Source organism: Aphelocoma coerulescens, chromosome 20 (assembly GCF_041296385.1).
Source record: "Aphelocoma coerulescens isolate FSJ_1873_10779 chromosome 20, UR_Acoe_1.0, whole genome shotgun sequence".
Taxonomy (NCBI): Eukaryota; Metazoa; Chordata; class Aves; order Passeriformes; family Corvidae; genus Aphelocoma; species Aphelocoma coerulescens.
Window position 1 is genome coordinate 12,565,464 of NC_091033.1, and position 14,544 is coordinate 12,580,007.

Below are 14,544 nucleotides of genomic sequence, written 5' to 3' on the forward strand. Positions count from 1 at the left end.
ACATCTAAAAAGAAAAAACCCAAAAAACAAAACAAACGAAAAACCAGGCTGAATTCCAGAAAAAAAAAAAACGTCCTTAGAGTAAGGTCTTTGAAGGGACATCACAGAAACTTTATTGAAAATAAAAGTTGTAGGAACATCTGTTGCAGAGGTCGGTCGTGCAGCCTCACAGACGGGACAGTAACTCAATACACAGGCTCCAACTTTAACGAGTCTCTTTACTGAGCCACAAAAAATACACTGCTATGGGGTCCACTGTTATCCCAATACATAAGATCAGCGTGGGAGTGAGAGGACACCCTGCAATTGCTTCAGGATTGAGACATTCCAAAGATTCCTCCAGGCAGTAAGCTCCCAATCATTGAGTTCAAAATCTGCTGTTCCTGCTGCTCTAAGAGTCCAAAACCAGCACTTTCCCTGAATCCACAGCATCTGAAAAGCAAATAAGACAGTAGGAAACACTCACCTATTGCGATCCTGTTGCTGCAGTTAAGGGCAGCAGAGGAGGGTCCTCCTGAAAGGAACGGAGTGAGGAAATCAATTTTATCTACAGAAACTCCCTGTGAACATCCCACCAGCAACAGCTGCAAACGTTTCTATTTGTCTGAGCTTCAGCAGGAGCTGCAGCAAGGACCTGTCTTCCAATTATTGATCCTCTAGAAATACTCATAGAATTAAGCCAGTAAAATATAATCTTACACAATCCATTGTAATTAATATGCAAAATTATAATGAATTCCCTGTTTTAATGAATTTTGTTTAAGAAGGCTGTTTGGTCTGGATTTTAATAGTAAACATATATTTTTTCCAACAAAATCAGTTTCACTGTCACCTATCCAAGAACTTAAAATTTGCAAGGCTGTACCCAAAGCAAACACTTAAGCAAAAGAGTTAAGACTCCTTTGTGTTGTGGTTCATAAAAGCAGACCTTAAATCAATGCAATCTAGGCAGTGAACACTACATCAAGTATAGATACTCCAATTTTTAGCACATTCCAAAAATCACCAAGCAGGAAACCAATTCTTCCACATTACTTTTCAGTTTCTAGAGAAAACTTGCAGTAGAAATAAATTTGCTATTACAGTGCTTTTAAGACTGTCCTTTTGGCATAGAATTAATTTCTGTTAACAAGTTGCAGCTCATTTTTTGCACGCTCACATGCATTTTAATGGAGAAATTGTGTACAAGCCAACAGCTTTACAGGCCATTCCTACCAGGTGAGGAGACAGAGATGCTCTAGCAATGCTGTTCTGTTCCTTTGTAAGGAATTTGAGTATATTTCCATACAGGCTGAGAAGAATCCAGCAACCATGAAGAAGCCCTGCCTGAGAGAGGGTCGCAGCTTTGTTTGCAGCAGGGCTGGGCAGAAGTGCAGGCAGGAGGCTCAGGCAGCTCCTGGAGTACCTGAGGAGGCAGCAGCTGCTGTGGCTTTTTGGGGCTTTCATTGCCCAAAGGCACAGGCAGCACCCGTCTTGCGGGGATACTCCCACAAAGCACAGCATCAGGTCTGATTTAACTGCTGATACTTATTCAGACAGACTCAGAATAAGCCACATACCTGCAATGATTTACAAGCCTGTCCTGAGTTTTCTTCCTCAATATAATCAAGCTTCAATAAATTCCAGCTCAAGTTATGCAGGACACTTGACATCTGAGTTTAACCTCACTAAAAATGCATTTCCTAGTACAGAATTTGGGTAGAAAATAGGTAGACAGTGGGCATAACTCATGGGAAATAACTCTTGACAATGCAGATGACATTGTGCTACAGAAGTTACTTTTTTTTAAAAAAAGATATTTCACATCGCTGCCACTTTCATTTATTATGAACAGAAATATGTTAACATCACAAAAGTATACTTCAGTAATTTAAATAAAAAAAGAATAATTGCCCAATTAGGTTGGAAGTGTTTTATTACTTCTTTGAATCCATCTGCCATGATAAAATGTCAAAAGCACCAGTCAAGACAGAAATAAATAACACGATCTCCTGTTAGAGAAAAAGTTGCAAATACAGTATATTAAATTATAGCAATTTGCTGCTTCACAACAAGTGATGCAGACAGCACGAGGGAGACAGTAGTTTTACTCACGATCATTGATAAATCTATCACCAGAACAGGGGAGCTGCACACCCAACACAAGCCTCATTCTTCCTTATACCAATTTACATCATTAATTCAACGAAGAGTTTTAACTGGCAGTTTTGGTAGTTCAACATCCCCTTTCTCTAGAGGTAACAAGACTGGTACAAAGCTTTTCATAAGCCCCACAAAAAGCCAAGGCTTTCACGTTTTTGCAGTCTTTGCTTTCAGGTCCATTCCAGAAAATGGTCAGTTTAAAGCCACATCTCAGGTCCTCTTTAGCACAGAGTAAAGAAACTCAGGGTAAGCAACAGATACAACTTCAATACCATAGTGTTTTGAAACTGCACTTCTGGGGCTTGGAGCAGAGCATCTCTGCAGGTCTATGGGGAGCACTAGTGTAAGTCAAAAAATGAAGGAAGGTACAGTCCCTTTGGGAAAAAAAAAACCCCAAACATATAAAAAAGCAGTATTAAAAATATTAAGACAAGGCCTGAAATAAATTAAGAGTGTTCTATTACTTATATGTTGCCCTAATTTCTGTCGTATGGCCTGCAGCAAAGTTTTCCACTGAAAAAATAGTGAAAACCCCAAATTCTCCTCTGAAGGCCTTGTAACATGTCACTTGCATGACATCTCTCATGGTCAGTAAAAGACCATGAACACATCCTCTTCCAGGCAGACATTTGAAAGAGAATCTTCTGTCAGGGAAAATGGATGTAATATCTACTGTAGTAAAGCCACTTCTTATACAAAAAAACATAACTCATATGGACAAATGCACTGTAAAACAAACAACTTATACAGCAGCTACAGTTTGAAACATCCAAGACCCACTACAGCAGGCCAGAGAGATTATCTTTTTGGGTTTCTACTCCATTTTTTCAGCTTAACATCACCACTGCTTTAATGTAATGTCTGTACTTTAAACTAAAAAAATTATGCATGAAAAAAATGTGTGATCATCCCAATGAAGGAAAATCATTCCCATGATTACTCAAGCTCAGAAAATTTTTTAATTAACTCAACATGTTAAATTATGGCAGTGATTACATCTTGTTATTTACAAGATCAAGTACCACTGATTCTTAGTAATGCTGCAGTATCTAAATTAAGATCACAGGGGTTGGATTACATTCTGGTTGCTAAAAGCTTTCCTTTTTAGCTGTCTATCCAGTTCTTTGGAGTTTTTGAGTCTGGAAGAAAGGGCATTCAATCAAACAGTTTTGTGTCTCAACAAATTTTACATCTAGATCAATTTTTGATATCCAGTCCCATTGACTTGGTAACATTGTTTAAATTTGAAGCCTGTAACAATCATGACATAAGAATATAGAAGACAACACATTTTTGTTCACAGTAACACACTAATTACTGTAGTCACTGGTAAACTTCAATTTTTAATTATTCTTAAGTACTGTGTTTCCAAATACCTCTGCATAGGGCGCCAAATTTTTTTGTGTGGGAGCATCAAATTTCCTGACATTTTCCATATAATCCTTACAAACACCTCACAGATCATCAAACTTGTACTTTGAAGAATTCTACAGAAACATTGCACAGATGTTGTACCACAAGGGCTCGTACATTCAAAGGCAGCTTTCTGGAGTGCAGGTCCATCCATTCACATTGGGAAAAAAGTTCACAGAAACTCCAAAAATGAGAAAATGAAGCGAAACCTAGTGTGACTTTACACCAATAAGAACAACAATAAGGACAATTACTATAACAAACAAAATTAAAATAACGAGCATCTTCCGATTCTTCTTTTGATATTGCTCTGCCTATAAAACAGAGAAGAAAGAGTTAATAATTAGATTTCTGCAAGGCTGGAGTACAGACTCTTGTTTAGTGTAAGTGAAGTCCATGTGTTTCAAACTGTTCTTTGATAACCTGACATCTCATACAATGTATACTGCAGGCAATTCCCACACAATAACGCTGCTCTGCACCATAAGCTCCAGGGAAGGAAAATGTGCACTGAAGTCACATCCACCCATGTTAAAGACTCAGCTTGCTGAGATAAGATTCCTGGATCATATCTGAAGGACATTAAAATTCACAACAAAACTTCCTTTTTTAATAGGCATATTTGTTGTACCTGGTCAGCTGTGCATTTTCATTTAATTAGAACTGAAAGCTTTACTTTTGAGTTGGTTCTCAAGTTTTCTGCTTCATTCCTTCTTTCTTCTAACCATACTTTTTGATCCCTCTCCTCCTTTTCCCAGGGGAATTAATAGGACACAACATAGAGAAAACTCTCCAAAAGCCAAATGAAAGTCTACTAACAGAAGCTAAACAAAACAAAGATTGTATTTTGTTTTTAATTAATAAACCTTCAAAATAAAACCAAAACAAAACGACCACAAAACTCTGATCTGCTGAGATCAATGCTTTTAAAACTTTTCAGGTGTTCATAGCAAAAGCTTCACATTAAAGTAAGAGGTTGGACCTGACATCTAACAAGTGTCAGATGGTAAGAGAAAACATTAATAATTATTCTTTCTGCTCACATGATTGAGATAATGTTTTCCAACTAAAAATCTGCACTGAGGTACCCAATAACTATCCCTATTCCCAAGTGCCTGGCTCTCCAAACAGAGATGGAATTGCAGACAGGTGCCACCAGGTCAGCAATATAAATATCAAAGCACATTGGTTGGATGCCCAGAAAGTCATTTAAGAAATTAACTCGTGGCATCAAGCATGACATTAACAGAAATTGTATGGAAAGCTCCTCCTACAGTACAGCTGGACATTTCATACTCTACAGAAGTAATTTCTAAAAGGGACAATGTACAAATAAAAATTGAGTGAATAACTTAATAGCTATTTAATTATAAAAGATTATTAGATATGCAGAATGGCTTAAGTATTCCATCAGCTTACCTTATGCAGTTGTTTTAGACCGTCTTCAGTTTTCATACATGACTGTTCAATATTATAGTCAATTCTATCTAGAACTGTTCCCTAAGTAAAATGGAGAAAACAAGCACCAAATTGAACCTAAATGAACTTCATAAAGCTACTATTATCATAAGCAGCAGAGTCATTAACAACACCCACAGCAAACAGCTCATGAACTATGTAAACAATGAACTTTTACAGAAGAACTGGTTGGGACTTCATTAAGCAACTTCTTTGCTCAGTTCCTAATGGCAGCTCTGTCACCATCTCACATCACATCCCTAAAAATCATCTTAATTTCAGACCACGTGCTTTTGGTTGACATATTTAATGTAAACTGAATCTCTGGGAGAAATAACCAAGAGAACTTTGGCTTTCTATGGTCTTTTTTTTTTTTTTTTTTTAAATCTAACACACATTACCAGTTGAATTATTATTCATTTATTTTCATTAACTCAACTTGTGGCATATTTCAAGCAGAGGAAACCTAAGCATGAAGAAGTAAGTTAGGAAAAGTGAGTCTGGAAGCCTTAACACTATATGGAATGTCCCACTTCTTACTAACACTGTGCTGTCAATGTACCTGTTCTACTATCATTGCTCCCAGGTCCCTAAATATTTCATTGAGATCGGAGATTGATTGCACAATCTGACGGATTTCTCGTTCCCTCTCCTCCACCATCAGTGTGTTTTGCTCCACCAATGCCAGCTGGTCATCTGTAAAACCCTGTTGAAATACAAGATTTACACACTGAACTAATATTAACAGTATGAAAACATTAGAAAGAATTTAAAGGATTACAAGATTTCATAATTCTGACATATTTATAACCTGAGAAAATGCAATTCATATTGAATTTGTGTGATAACTTCTTAACTTACTCTATCATAAAGTGTATCATCCTCCCCATCATCCATCAGTGGGACTGAGGTGTCAAAGAAGTGTTTGGACCTTTCTTCTCTATTCTTCATACCTGTAAAAGACAAACTATGTTTGAGCATGATATTTATGCACACTATAATCAGAGCTGAGATCTGAAGCACCAGACAGAAAAGCACAAATAAGAAAATCTGTCTAGTAATTTATGTAAATCACAATATTCAAATTTTAACTGTCAGGCTTGCTATTTAACAAAGCAAAACAAATTCAACCAGACTTGCAAGACTGATTAAATCAGTGATTTTTAAGTTGTTATGTTCCACGAAGTTAAAAAAATTAGGGAAGTTAAGAGTCTTAGAGAATGATCACTCCAGGTTATTTTGTAACAAATTCTCTTAGGAACACCCCTTGTCTGAACTGTGATCTTCAGTTCCACCTGTGCCATTTATACCACAGGAGGAAGAAATGTCAATGCTAAATTTGAAAATCAAGTTTTTGTGGGTTTCTTTCAAGATTAAAATAATCTGACGCATCTTAAAACAGCATTGAACAAAATTTTAGAGTCTTAAACAGAGGTTGTTCCACTTCCAATTTGTTTATGGATGCAGAATTCTAATTTATCAGACTAGCTTATAAGCTTTATCTATCACAGCCTGCCATCTGCAGCAGGGATCATGGCTGAAAACCAGTGGCTGCTTCACCACTGTAACAGAAGCAGCTTTGCAAACCACAACTGGAGAAGCAAAATGCATTAAAAATGTGGATGGATGAAATATTCTGTTTTGTTGATACACTTAACTATGACATTTCTTCTTTAGCAACATGAAAAAGAAATAGATCAAAGCAGTTTGAACATGGGCTGTGAACCAGAAACTCTCAAATTCTAACCTCTCGTTAGTCCTGTGTGTATCCCTTAACCCTTCTGTGCTTCAGTTTTCCCAACCAAGATATAAGCACACCTCAGTGAGTGGTTTCCAGAGAAGGGGCCCATGCATTACTGTTACATCTCTTATGCTTACGTTTGAGATAGTCAGACTGTGCATGCCTAAAGTTGGTGGAGAGGTCCTGAAGGGACTGTGCTAAGGAAGACACTACATTCCTGAGTACACGTGCTTCTTGTTCTGTACAAGTACGTGACCTGCTCTGCAACACCTGGACTGCTCTCTGACATCTGTGGAATAACTGAGAAAACAATTCCATTAGTGGACAAACATACAGCAGCACACACCTTAAACATCACATTGCAAAAGTGCCACACTGAAGATTAATATTTTGGTTTCTCCATTTTTTAAAGGGATTTTTTAATTGCTCTGTGCAATGTTTAAAAAATATGGAAACAGAACATAAATGAACAAATAACTTCAAGCTAACAAGGCAGCAGAGTAACACAACTGCCTCTAACCAAAGACTTTGCTTCATTACAATTAGCTAGACTGCAAGCCTTAGAATAGATATCTACATTTCTCTGAGGCATCTATAAATCTGATTTATCTCCCATTCCTATTCCAAGTAGAAAAGCAAACACAGAAGGGAAAGAACAGGGAGGTTTAAGTGACTCGTTGGGAAGTTCAGGGCAGAGCCCAGGACTTCTGGCTCACTCCAATACTGATCATAAAATAAATCCTTTGCTCAGAGCAAACCACTGCCTCATCCTAATGCATTAAAGATGTGCCAAACTGGAGGTTTAGGATGCAAAGCACTCTGTACCTGTGTGATCTCTTGGGTTGTTATTTCTATTACCCGTTCCTCTTCACTGCTGTCATCCAGTGTGGGTCTGTTTAGATGTTTATCATGAAGACTGGCTAATTCTTTCATCTTCTGTTTAACCCTGGCAATATCATACTGAATCTAAAAAAAAAAAAAAGCCCAACAGGAAGAAAGGGAAGTAATTCATGCTTCAGGGGAAAAGGTTCTAACAAATGTTAGACTAAAATCACTGAGAGAAATCTGTAACATAAAAGGCAAACCAAATACCATTAAAAGCCACATAAAAGGCTAAGAAACTGAATACTCTTAATAGACTTAATAGACTTTGAGTTTGCTACTAAACCTACTTGTTAATCTTAGCCAAGACTGCTGTTTTCCAATATACTTCATTAAGATGGAATAACATTTTTATAATTATACAGTACCAAAGCAAGAAGATTTAGCCAACTTCCAAAAATATAAATGAAAATTCAGGTCACACCTTCAACTCCATCATTGGCCATTGGATGGCCTCAACTCAACAGCAGAAGTTAAATACCATGCTTTCAACCAAGTAATTAAAGATCTGTAAGGATGATTATTATAGCAGTAAAAAGGAGCCTAAGCATCTTTCTGCACAATGGGTTCTGTCCACACAAACTGATAAGCCAACATGTGTTCTGAGAGTACATTTAAAAAGGATTTTCTGAAAGTCAAGAATAGCTTCACACTCCAAATACTAGAAAAAGTTTTTAATTGGATGCTTCCAGAATCATTCCTTTGCATTTGTCCAAATATTTCCAGAACTTGCAGGGCATCCAGACTGCACGGGCAGGAAAATTCTCCTGGTAGAAAACACTAATATTTCCTGTTTTCGAACACTGAATGCTCATCTCCACCACTTTATGGTTTATTCAGCTGGACTCCTCCTCACCCGGTTCAAACAAAAATTCCAACGAAAGCTCTTATTTAAATCTTTCTTGTGATACTATTTCTGTCACACAAGTGACAGAATGTGAGTGAGGACACTAACGAATCCCTCCATGGGAAGTCCAACCGTGTGCTGGATGTGCCAGAGCACAGCACTTACTTCGTCTGCGCCATCGACCCATTTGGGAGGCAGCCGCTTCGTCACTCCGATGGCTGCCTCGGGATCTAAGCTTATCCCTGACACCAGGGCCATGCGATCATCAGCCAGCTGCAGAGGGAAAAAAGACAGCAAATTAGCTTTATTCTAATTAGATCCAAATCCTTGAGCACCAGAAAAACTGCACGTTTGCCTTCCCATAGAAATTAACCTCGGAGATGTGTTTGCTCATGATCATACATCACATCTTCTGGTTTGTCCCTCTGTGCTAATGACCTACACCCTCCCACTTCCTACAGGATTTCAGAGTTACTCTTAGAATAAATACTTAGCAGATTTTCCAGGAGAAACGATGACATTGCAGTGAGAATTCAAGTAACTCTCATGCTGGTATAACAATTCACAGCCAATGTTGCAGCACAGTTCACATTGGGCCTGGCAAATTTGAAAACTGACTTTGGGAAAATCTCAGAAAAAAAGTTTTATTTTAAGTGCTTGTTCTCAAACAATGCTATTTTGAAGAACAAACACTCCTGCAAACTGACATGCAACTCAAGTGGTTAAATTACTTAGTTAATGGAAATTAAAATGTGCTGAACACAAATAGCCAAGGCAGTATCGGAGATGATCATCACTGAAACCACTTGCAACATTAACTAATTACTGGGGAAAGGTTTCATACAAACACCCCCTTCCTAGTTTCTCCCAAATTTCTAATTTTCCTTTATCAGGTCTGGAAAGTTTTGAGGTTCCCTACCCCATCTCTTTTTAAAAAAAAAAATCCCCCTTCCTTCCCTAGCAACTCTTTCTTGAAAGAAATTTCTTTATCCCTGACCTTATTTCCTAATCAATAAAGTTTGCATAATTTATGCACAGCATGAAGAATAGCTAATGGCTTCACTGTGCAAAGTCACTCTACCCCATGTGTGCACAGTAACTCAGACTGGTTCATTTATCTGTTCACAATCTAACATATCACAAAATGCTTGATTTCTCTATGCAGCCTGTCCTACTGTGCACAGACACTTCATCCTATATAATGAAATTCTATAAACTAGCAGAATAAAGAAAGAATATTTTAGCTCAGTGATGTAGGCTTGATGTACCATGGCAGAATAAAACATGAAAAACAATACCTCATCCAGCTCCTGAAGTGATTTGTGGATCCCATCAGCCCCATCCAGTTAGAGACAGCGAAAGACAAAAGGGAAAAAAGAGACATAGGACATAGGATATAGGGCATGGTCAGTTGAGAAAATACTGATTTCTTTTTAAAGCATGATGGTTTACCAAGAACAAACAAACTGGCTTTTAAGACATGGTTAATCAATAAATACATTCTGATATCGCATTTTAAGTCAGCATTTTGCTTAATCCACCAAATTTTAAAAGAAATATTTCAGTTCCTTGGTAAACAGCAAGAACATAAGAGATCAAGTGCAGAGCTTGGTTTGTTTTACAAATTACTCAGTGAAGTTTCTAAATACTGAAATGTCAGGTGGAAAACCTGCAATAGAATACAGTGAAGTATGACAGCAAGGGCAGTCTGACTGCAGCACTCAGCATCCACTGGGTTTGATTATGATTGGAGGGGGCACAGAAAAGCTTTTGTAGGACATTTATTGACAAACACCCCAGTTCTCACAGGATAAAATAGACTGCAAAGGACACAAAGCAAAAGCAAATGTTCAGTCACTTCTGTACACACTTGAGCTGTGCTCTACTTTTAGGGAATATAAACCCTGCAGGGATCTGAAAAAAAATACACAAGGTATCTGCACCTTCTCTGTTCATCAATTCTTGCACTGTGGAGGGGATGTGTGAGCAAAAGATTCCAAGATTAACAAAGTCAGACCTAAAATTGGATGAAATACTTGTGGTTTAATAAAGCAGCATCAACTGATGATTTCTTACAAGAATCCCCAGGCTTTTGGAACAGGACTCTACTGTTAAAGATGCTGCTTTGATTATCCGAGTTTAAGAATGCAATTCTTGACGGAGAGTTCTCACAGCAAAGGATTTCTTGAGGAGAAAGCTGGAGATGAACTAAGGGAAGCTGAATACTGCGGGCTTGAATTTGCAACCCTGCCCTGCTGGCACACAGCAGCTCTGCTGTGGGGGTACCCCCCAAAGGAAACCTGCAACTCTGACAGCGACAGGCACCTAAAACCATGAAAGACAAGCAGCTCACACCAGCAACTTCACACTTCTTGCCAAAACAGTTCACTTGTAACAACTCTGGAACTCTGAAATGCTCACCAGGGCCAAAACTGAGCCCCTGACCCACTTCACCCATTGCACAAATGGACACTTTACGGTCACTGAGAGCCTCCATTGCATTTGAGTGAGCAGCCCAGCAAAAACCTTCAATTAATGTTAACAAACACTGCAAATAAATATTTGATGCAGGTGCTAAGTGTTATTGCACTGGCTGCTGAGTAAAGTGCAGTTTCACTGCTCAGGAGTAGTGAGTTAAAAATATCACTATTTTTTCTAGGTGATACTTAAAAAAACCCAAGGATCTACAGAAATGACATTGACAAGGCAAAAAAAGAAATTAACAAGGACTAAATGCAGAGCCAAAGTACACATGTATAATACAAATTACTATTGACATTTCCTGTTCTGCAAATGCAATTTAATACACAGCTTATTAGACACAGGTGTAATAAAGTTAGCAATGAACAAAGACCACTGACAGCAACAGGAAGCACTGCTTTTCCTAACAAAAATGCATTAATGTAAAGCTATTTAGAATGATGAGATTGCCAGCAGATATTTACTGGTGGCTATGACAAATGAATGATAAGTTTAAACAGAAAGTGTGAAAACCTGAGCAGAGCTGAGCTGCCAAGCAGCCCATCACAGCCTGACTAGCTCAAAACCTAGAAAAAGCTACTGAAACTGCCTCTGAACCAGTAACTTTTGGTAGTTTCTGTAAAGAGGAGTTACACTAGAATCTGGTGACTCCCCTCTCTCACAGATGTGTTTGAGTATTGTTTGTATTTAGGGATAAATAAAAAGGGCAATGAACACCAGAGCAAGTATGGAGAAATTTAAGCAATGGGAATAAACCACACCAGTGTATTTAACAGTGCCCACAGTGAGGTGAATAGAAGAGTTCTGCTTTGTGAATTTTTGTTTTTGCAGGTAAGAAGGCATCAAAAACCTCATGTTAATGCTAACATGAAGCTGTTAAACAGTAACACATTTATTATGCACGAAGCGAATAGAGATGCGATCAGCACACACAGATCTCTTCTATTCGTTCGACGTGAACGAGTGGGAAAATAGGAATCAACAGGGTGGGGAGGGAGGGAGGAAGGTCGGGGGACGGAGGGGTTTTGAGGAGAGGGTTCAGAGGAAGGGGTAACCGGGGCGGGCGAGGGCAGGGCGGGGCACGGCACGGCCGCCTGGCAGCCCGGGGCGCGGCGAGTACAGAAGGATGAAGGGAGGAGACTCACCGCAGCAGCCATGCTACGTGAATTCAGAGGGCTGGAGGAGCCGAAACTACTCACTTGCTCGGCCAGCAGTTGCCGGCTCTGCACCGCGTTGTTCCGCAACAACAAGAACGCGTCCGTGAGACGCCGGGTGGCCATGGCCCCCCGCCCCGCCGGGCCCGCGGCCCGAGCCCAGCCCGGGGCCCGCGGCAGACGCGGCGGCCGCCCCTCGGAGGGTCGGGGCGGAGACCCCTCAGAGGGCCGTGACCGGGACCACTCAGAGGGCCGGGGCCGGGACGCCCCTGGCCGGGACCGGGACCCCCCAGCCCGGGCCCCCGCGGCCGCCGGGCGCCGCCATCGCCCCGGCCCGCACCGGCACTTCCGCGTTGTGCAGCGCCCGCCGCCTTCCGGCCCGCCCGCGCCGCTCCGCTCCGCCCGGGACCGCGGCCGCGACAACAGAGTTCCGGCCCTCCGGCGGCCGGGCAGCGCCACGCGCGTCTGTGTCCATGTCCATCTCCATTTCCGTCCCCATATCCATGTCCATCCCCAGTCCATCCCCATGTCCATCCCCATGTCCATCCCTATGTCCATTCCCAGTCCATCCCAGTCCATCCCCATGTCCATCCCCAGTCCATCCCCATGTCCATTCTCAGTCCATCTCCATCTCCATCCCCATGGCCAGGCCCACATCAACCCCACATCCATCCCCACGTTCATTCCCATGTCCATCTTCACGTCCATCCCCTGGTCCATCCCCACATCCATCTCCAGTCCAGCTCCAGTCCAACCCTGTGTCCATCCTCACGTCTATGCCCACATTCCATTTGGTTTTTTTCTTCTCAATCTCTTCCGCCCCTTCCTTGCCATTTCCTTTGCTTCCACTCAATTTTCTCTTTTCCAAACAACCACATGCAGCTTTTTTTTTTTTTTTCTGCCCCAACCATTCAAAACCCAGGACGTTCCCTGAAAGTGAACAAGCCATTTAAAACATCAATACGGGGTTTGACTTTTCAAGAGAGACTTTTCAAAACGGTGACTAAAATTACTTTTCCCAGCTGCTCTGTCAGTCCCAGTGTGGGGCAGACGTGACACGAGGTGGGTTTGGGCTCCCTCCAATGCATCCCATGCCTTTATTCCAAGGGACATCCAACAAATCCCCCATGGAAACAGCAGCCAGCAGTGGCCACTGCCCAGCACAGCCAGGGAAGCTGCTGCCCGCGGATCATCAGGAGACTCCCTCGCTTAAGTCCTCAAAACACCCTCCCATACCAACCAGTATTTACACATATGGCAGGAACAGGGACTATAATCACAACCACATTTTCTGGAAATGTTATCTCGTTTTTATTTAACTGCCTGGGCAAACTTGTACCGTGAAAAATAGGGAAAAAAAATTCCCTCCGTTATTATAAGATATTTGGGGAGTTTTCTTGAGCAGCCCTTCTGCCTCAGTGGGAGAGACCTGAAACTTGGAATTTAGCAAGGAAATAAGCTCCAGCCATACAAGGCCTAATGCATGCATTTCATTTTTCGTGGTCTGGTGAAATCTGCTTTCACTTTGGCTGCCTGACAAGGCCTTTAAAAATATGTGTGTGTGCTTCATTTCTTCATGCTAATTTTTAATCTACTGTAACAATTTTTGTACTATGAGAACAGCTAATGACCTTCCTGCCTTCTCTTGGCACTGCTGCCGTGGCTGGAGGTCAAGAGAAATTTCTCCTGGCATCGGTGGTCTCGCCGTGATCTTTTAGGAAAAACCATTTGGAATATCTCATTTGGATGGAGATTGGACCCAGTAGGAAGCCCAGTGTGCTGGAAGTTGGTACACAGCAGCAATTAGCAAATTTTGCTTTCTGATTTTTGCCAGCTTAAAAAGTTTTGGATGTTGGGCAGGCTTGGAATTTAAGCAGGGGCTATAAAAAGTATTTGGGGCTTGCACACAGAGGGATAAAACTCTGCAAGGAACGGGTCCAGACTTGGTGAATAACCACTTCAAAGTGGATATTAGGAATAAGCAAAGGGAGTAGAAGGAATGGAAAAAAGGATTAATCAAAGAAAACTACATCTTAGGAAGTGTAGGCATAAAGGGAAATGTGCCAGAAGTAAAGCTAAGGTAGATCTTGCAAAGGAAATTAAAACAAATAGCAAAATGTTCTTCAGGCATTCATAGGAGGGGAGGAAGGAGAGGAGGGGAAGAGGTGGTGAAAGGGAGAGAGGCAGGACAGAAATGAGTGTATAATATGTAGTGGAAATGTACACAGAGGAAATGAATTCATGGAGACAGAAATTGCCTCATCCAAGTGGAACAAATCATCAAGATCATAACGCAACAATGATTTGGGCTAAATGATCATTATAGACACCTTTCAGCTGGAATATTCTAGTTTCTGACTCAGACATCCAAGAGCACTTTATATCTGGCTGGGTAACAGCATCACTGCATGAGCAACACAACACAA

General features: G+C 40.7%; 1 protein-coding gene across 5 annotated transcripts; it reads right to left on the bottom strand.

The window, feature by feature from the left end:
- Positions 1–87: 87 nt before the first annotated feature.
- Positions 88–12,479, bottom strand: STX16 (syntaxin 16). 5 transcript variants are annotated; one of them, XR_011155986.1, is made up of 9 exons: positions 12,110–12,479; positions 8,649–8,756; positions 7,580–7,720; positions 6,892–7,054; positions 5,875–5,966; positions 5,576–5,719; positions 4,975–5,055; positions 3,673–3,869; positions 88–432 (listed from the first exon to the last, which is right to left on the bottom strand). XR_011155986.1 is itself a non-coding variant. In XM_069033953.1 (9 exons), the coding sequence occupies exons 1-9, from the start codon at positions 12,242–12,244 to the stop codon at positions 3,765–3,767; spliced, it is 960 nt and encodes a 319-aa protein (XP_068890054.1). In that variant the 5' UTR covers positions 12,245–12,479; the 3' UTR covers positions 1,898–3,764. The 5 variants fall into 5 exon arrangements, 2 of the variants coding, with proteins under 2 accessions (XP_068890054.1, XP_068890056.1); XR_011155985.1 differs by having other exon boundaries at positions 1,560–3,869; XR_011155984.1 differs by having other exon boundaries at positions 1,216–3,869.
- Between the last annotated feature and the right edge of the window lie 2,065 nt (positions 12,480–14,544).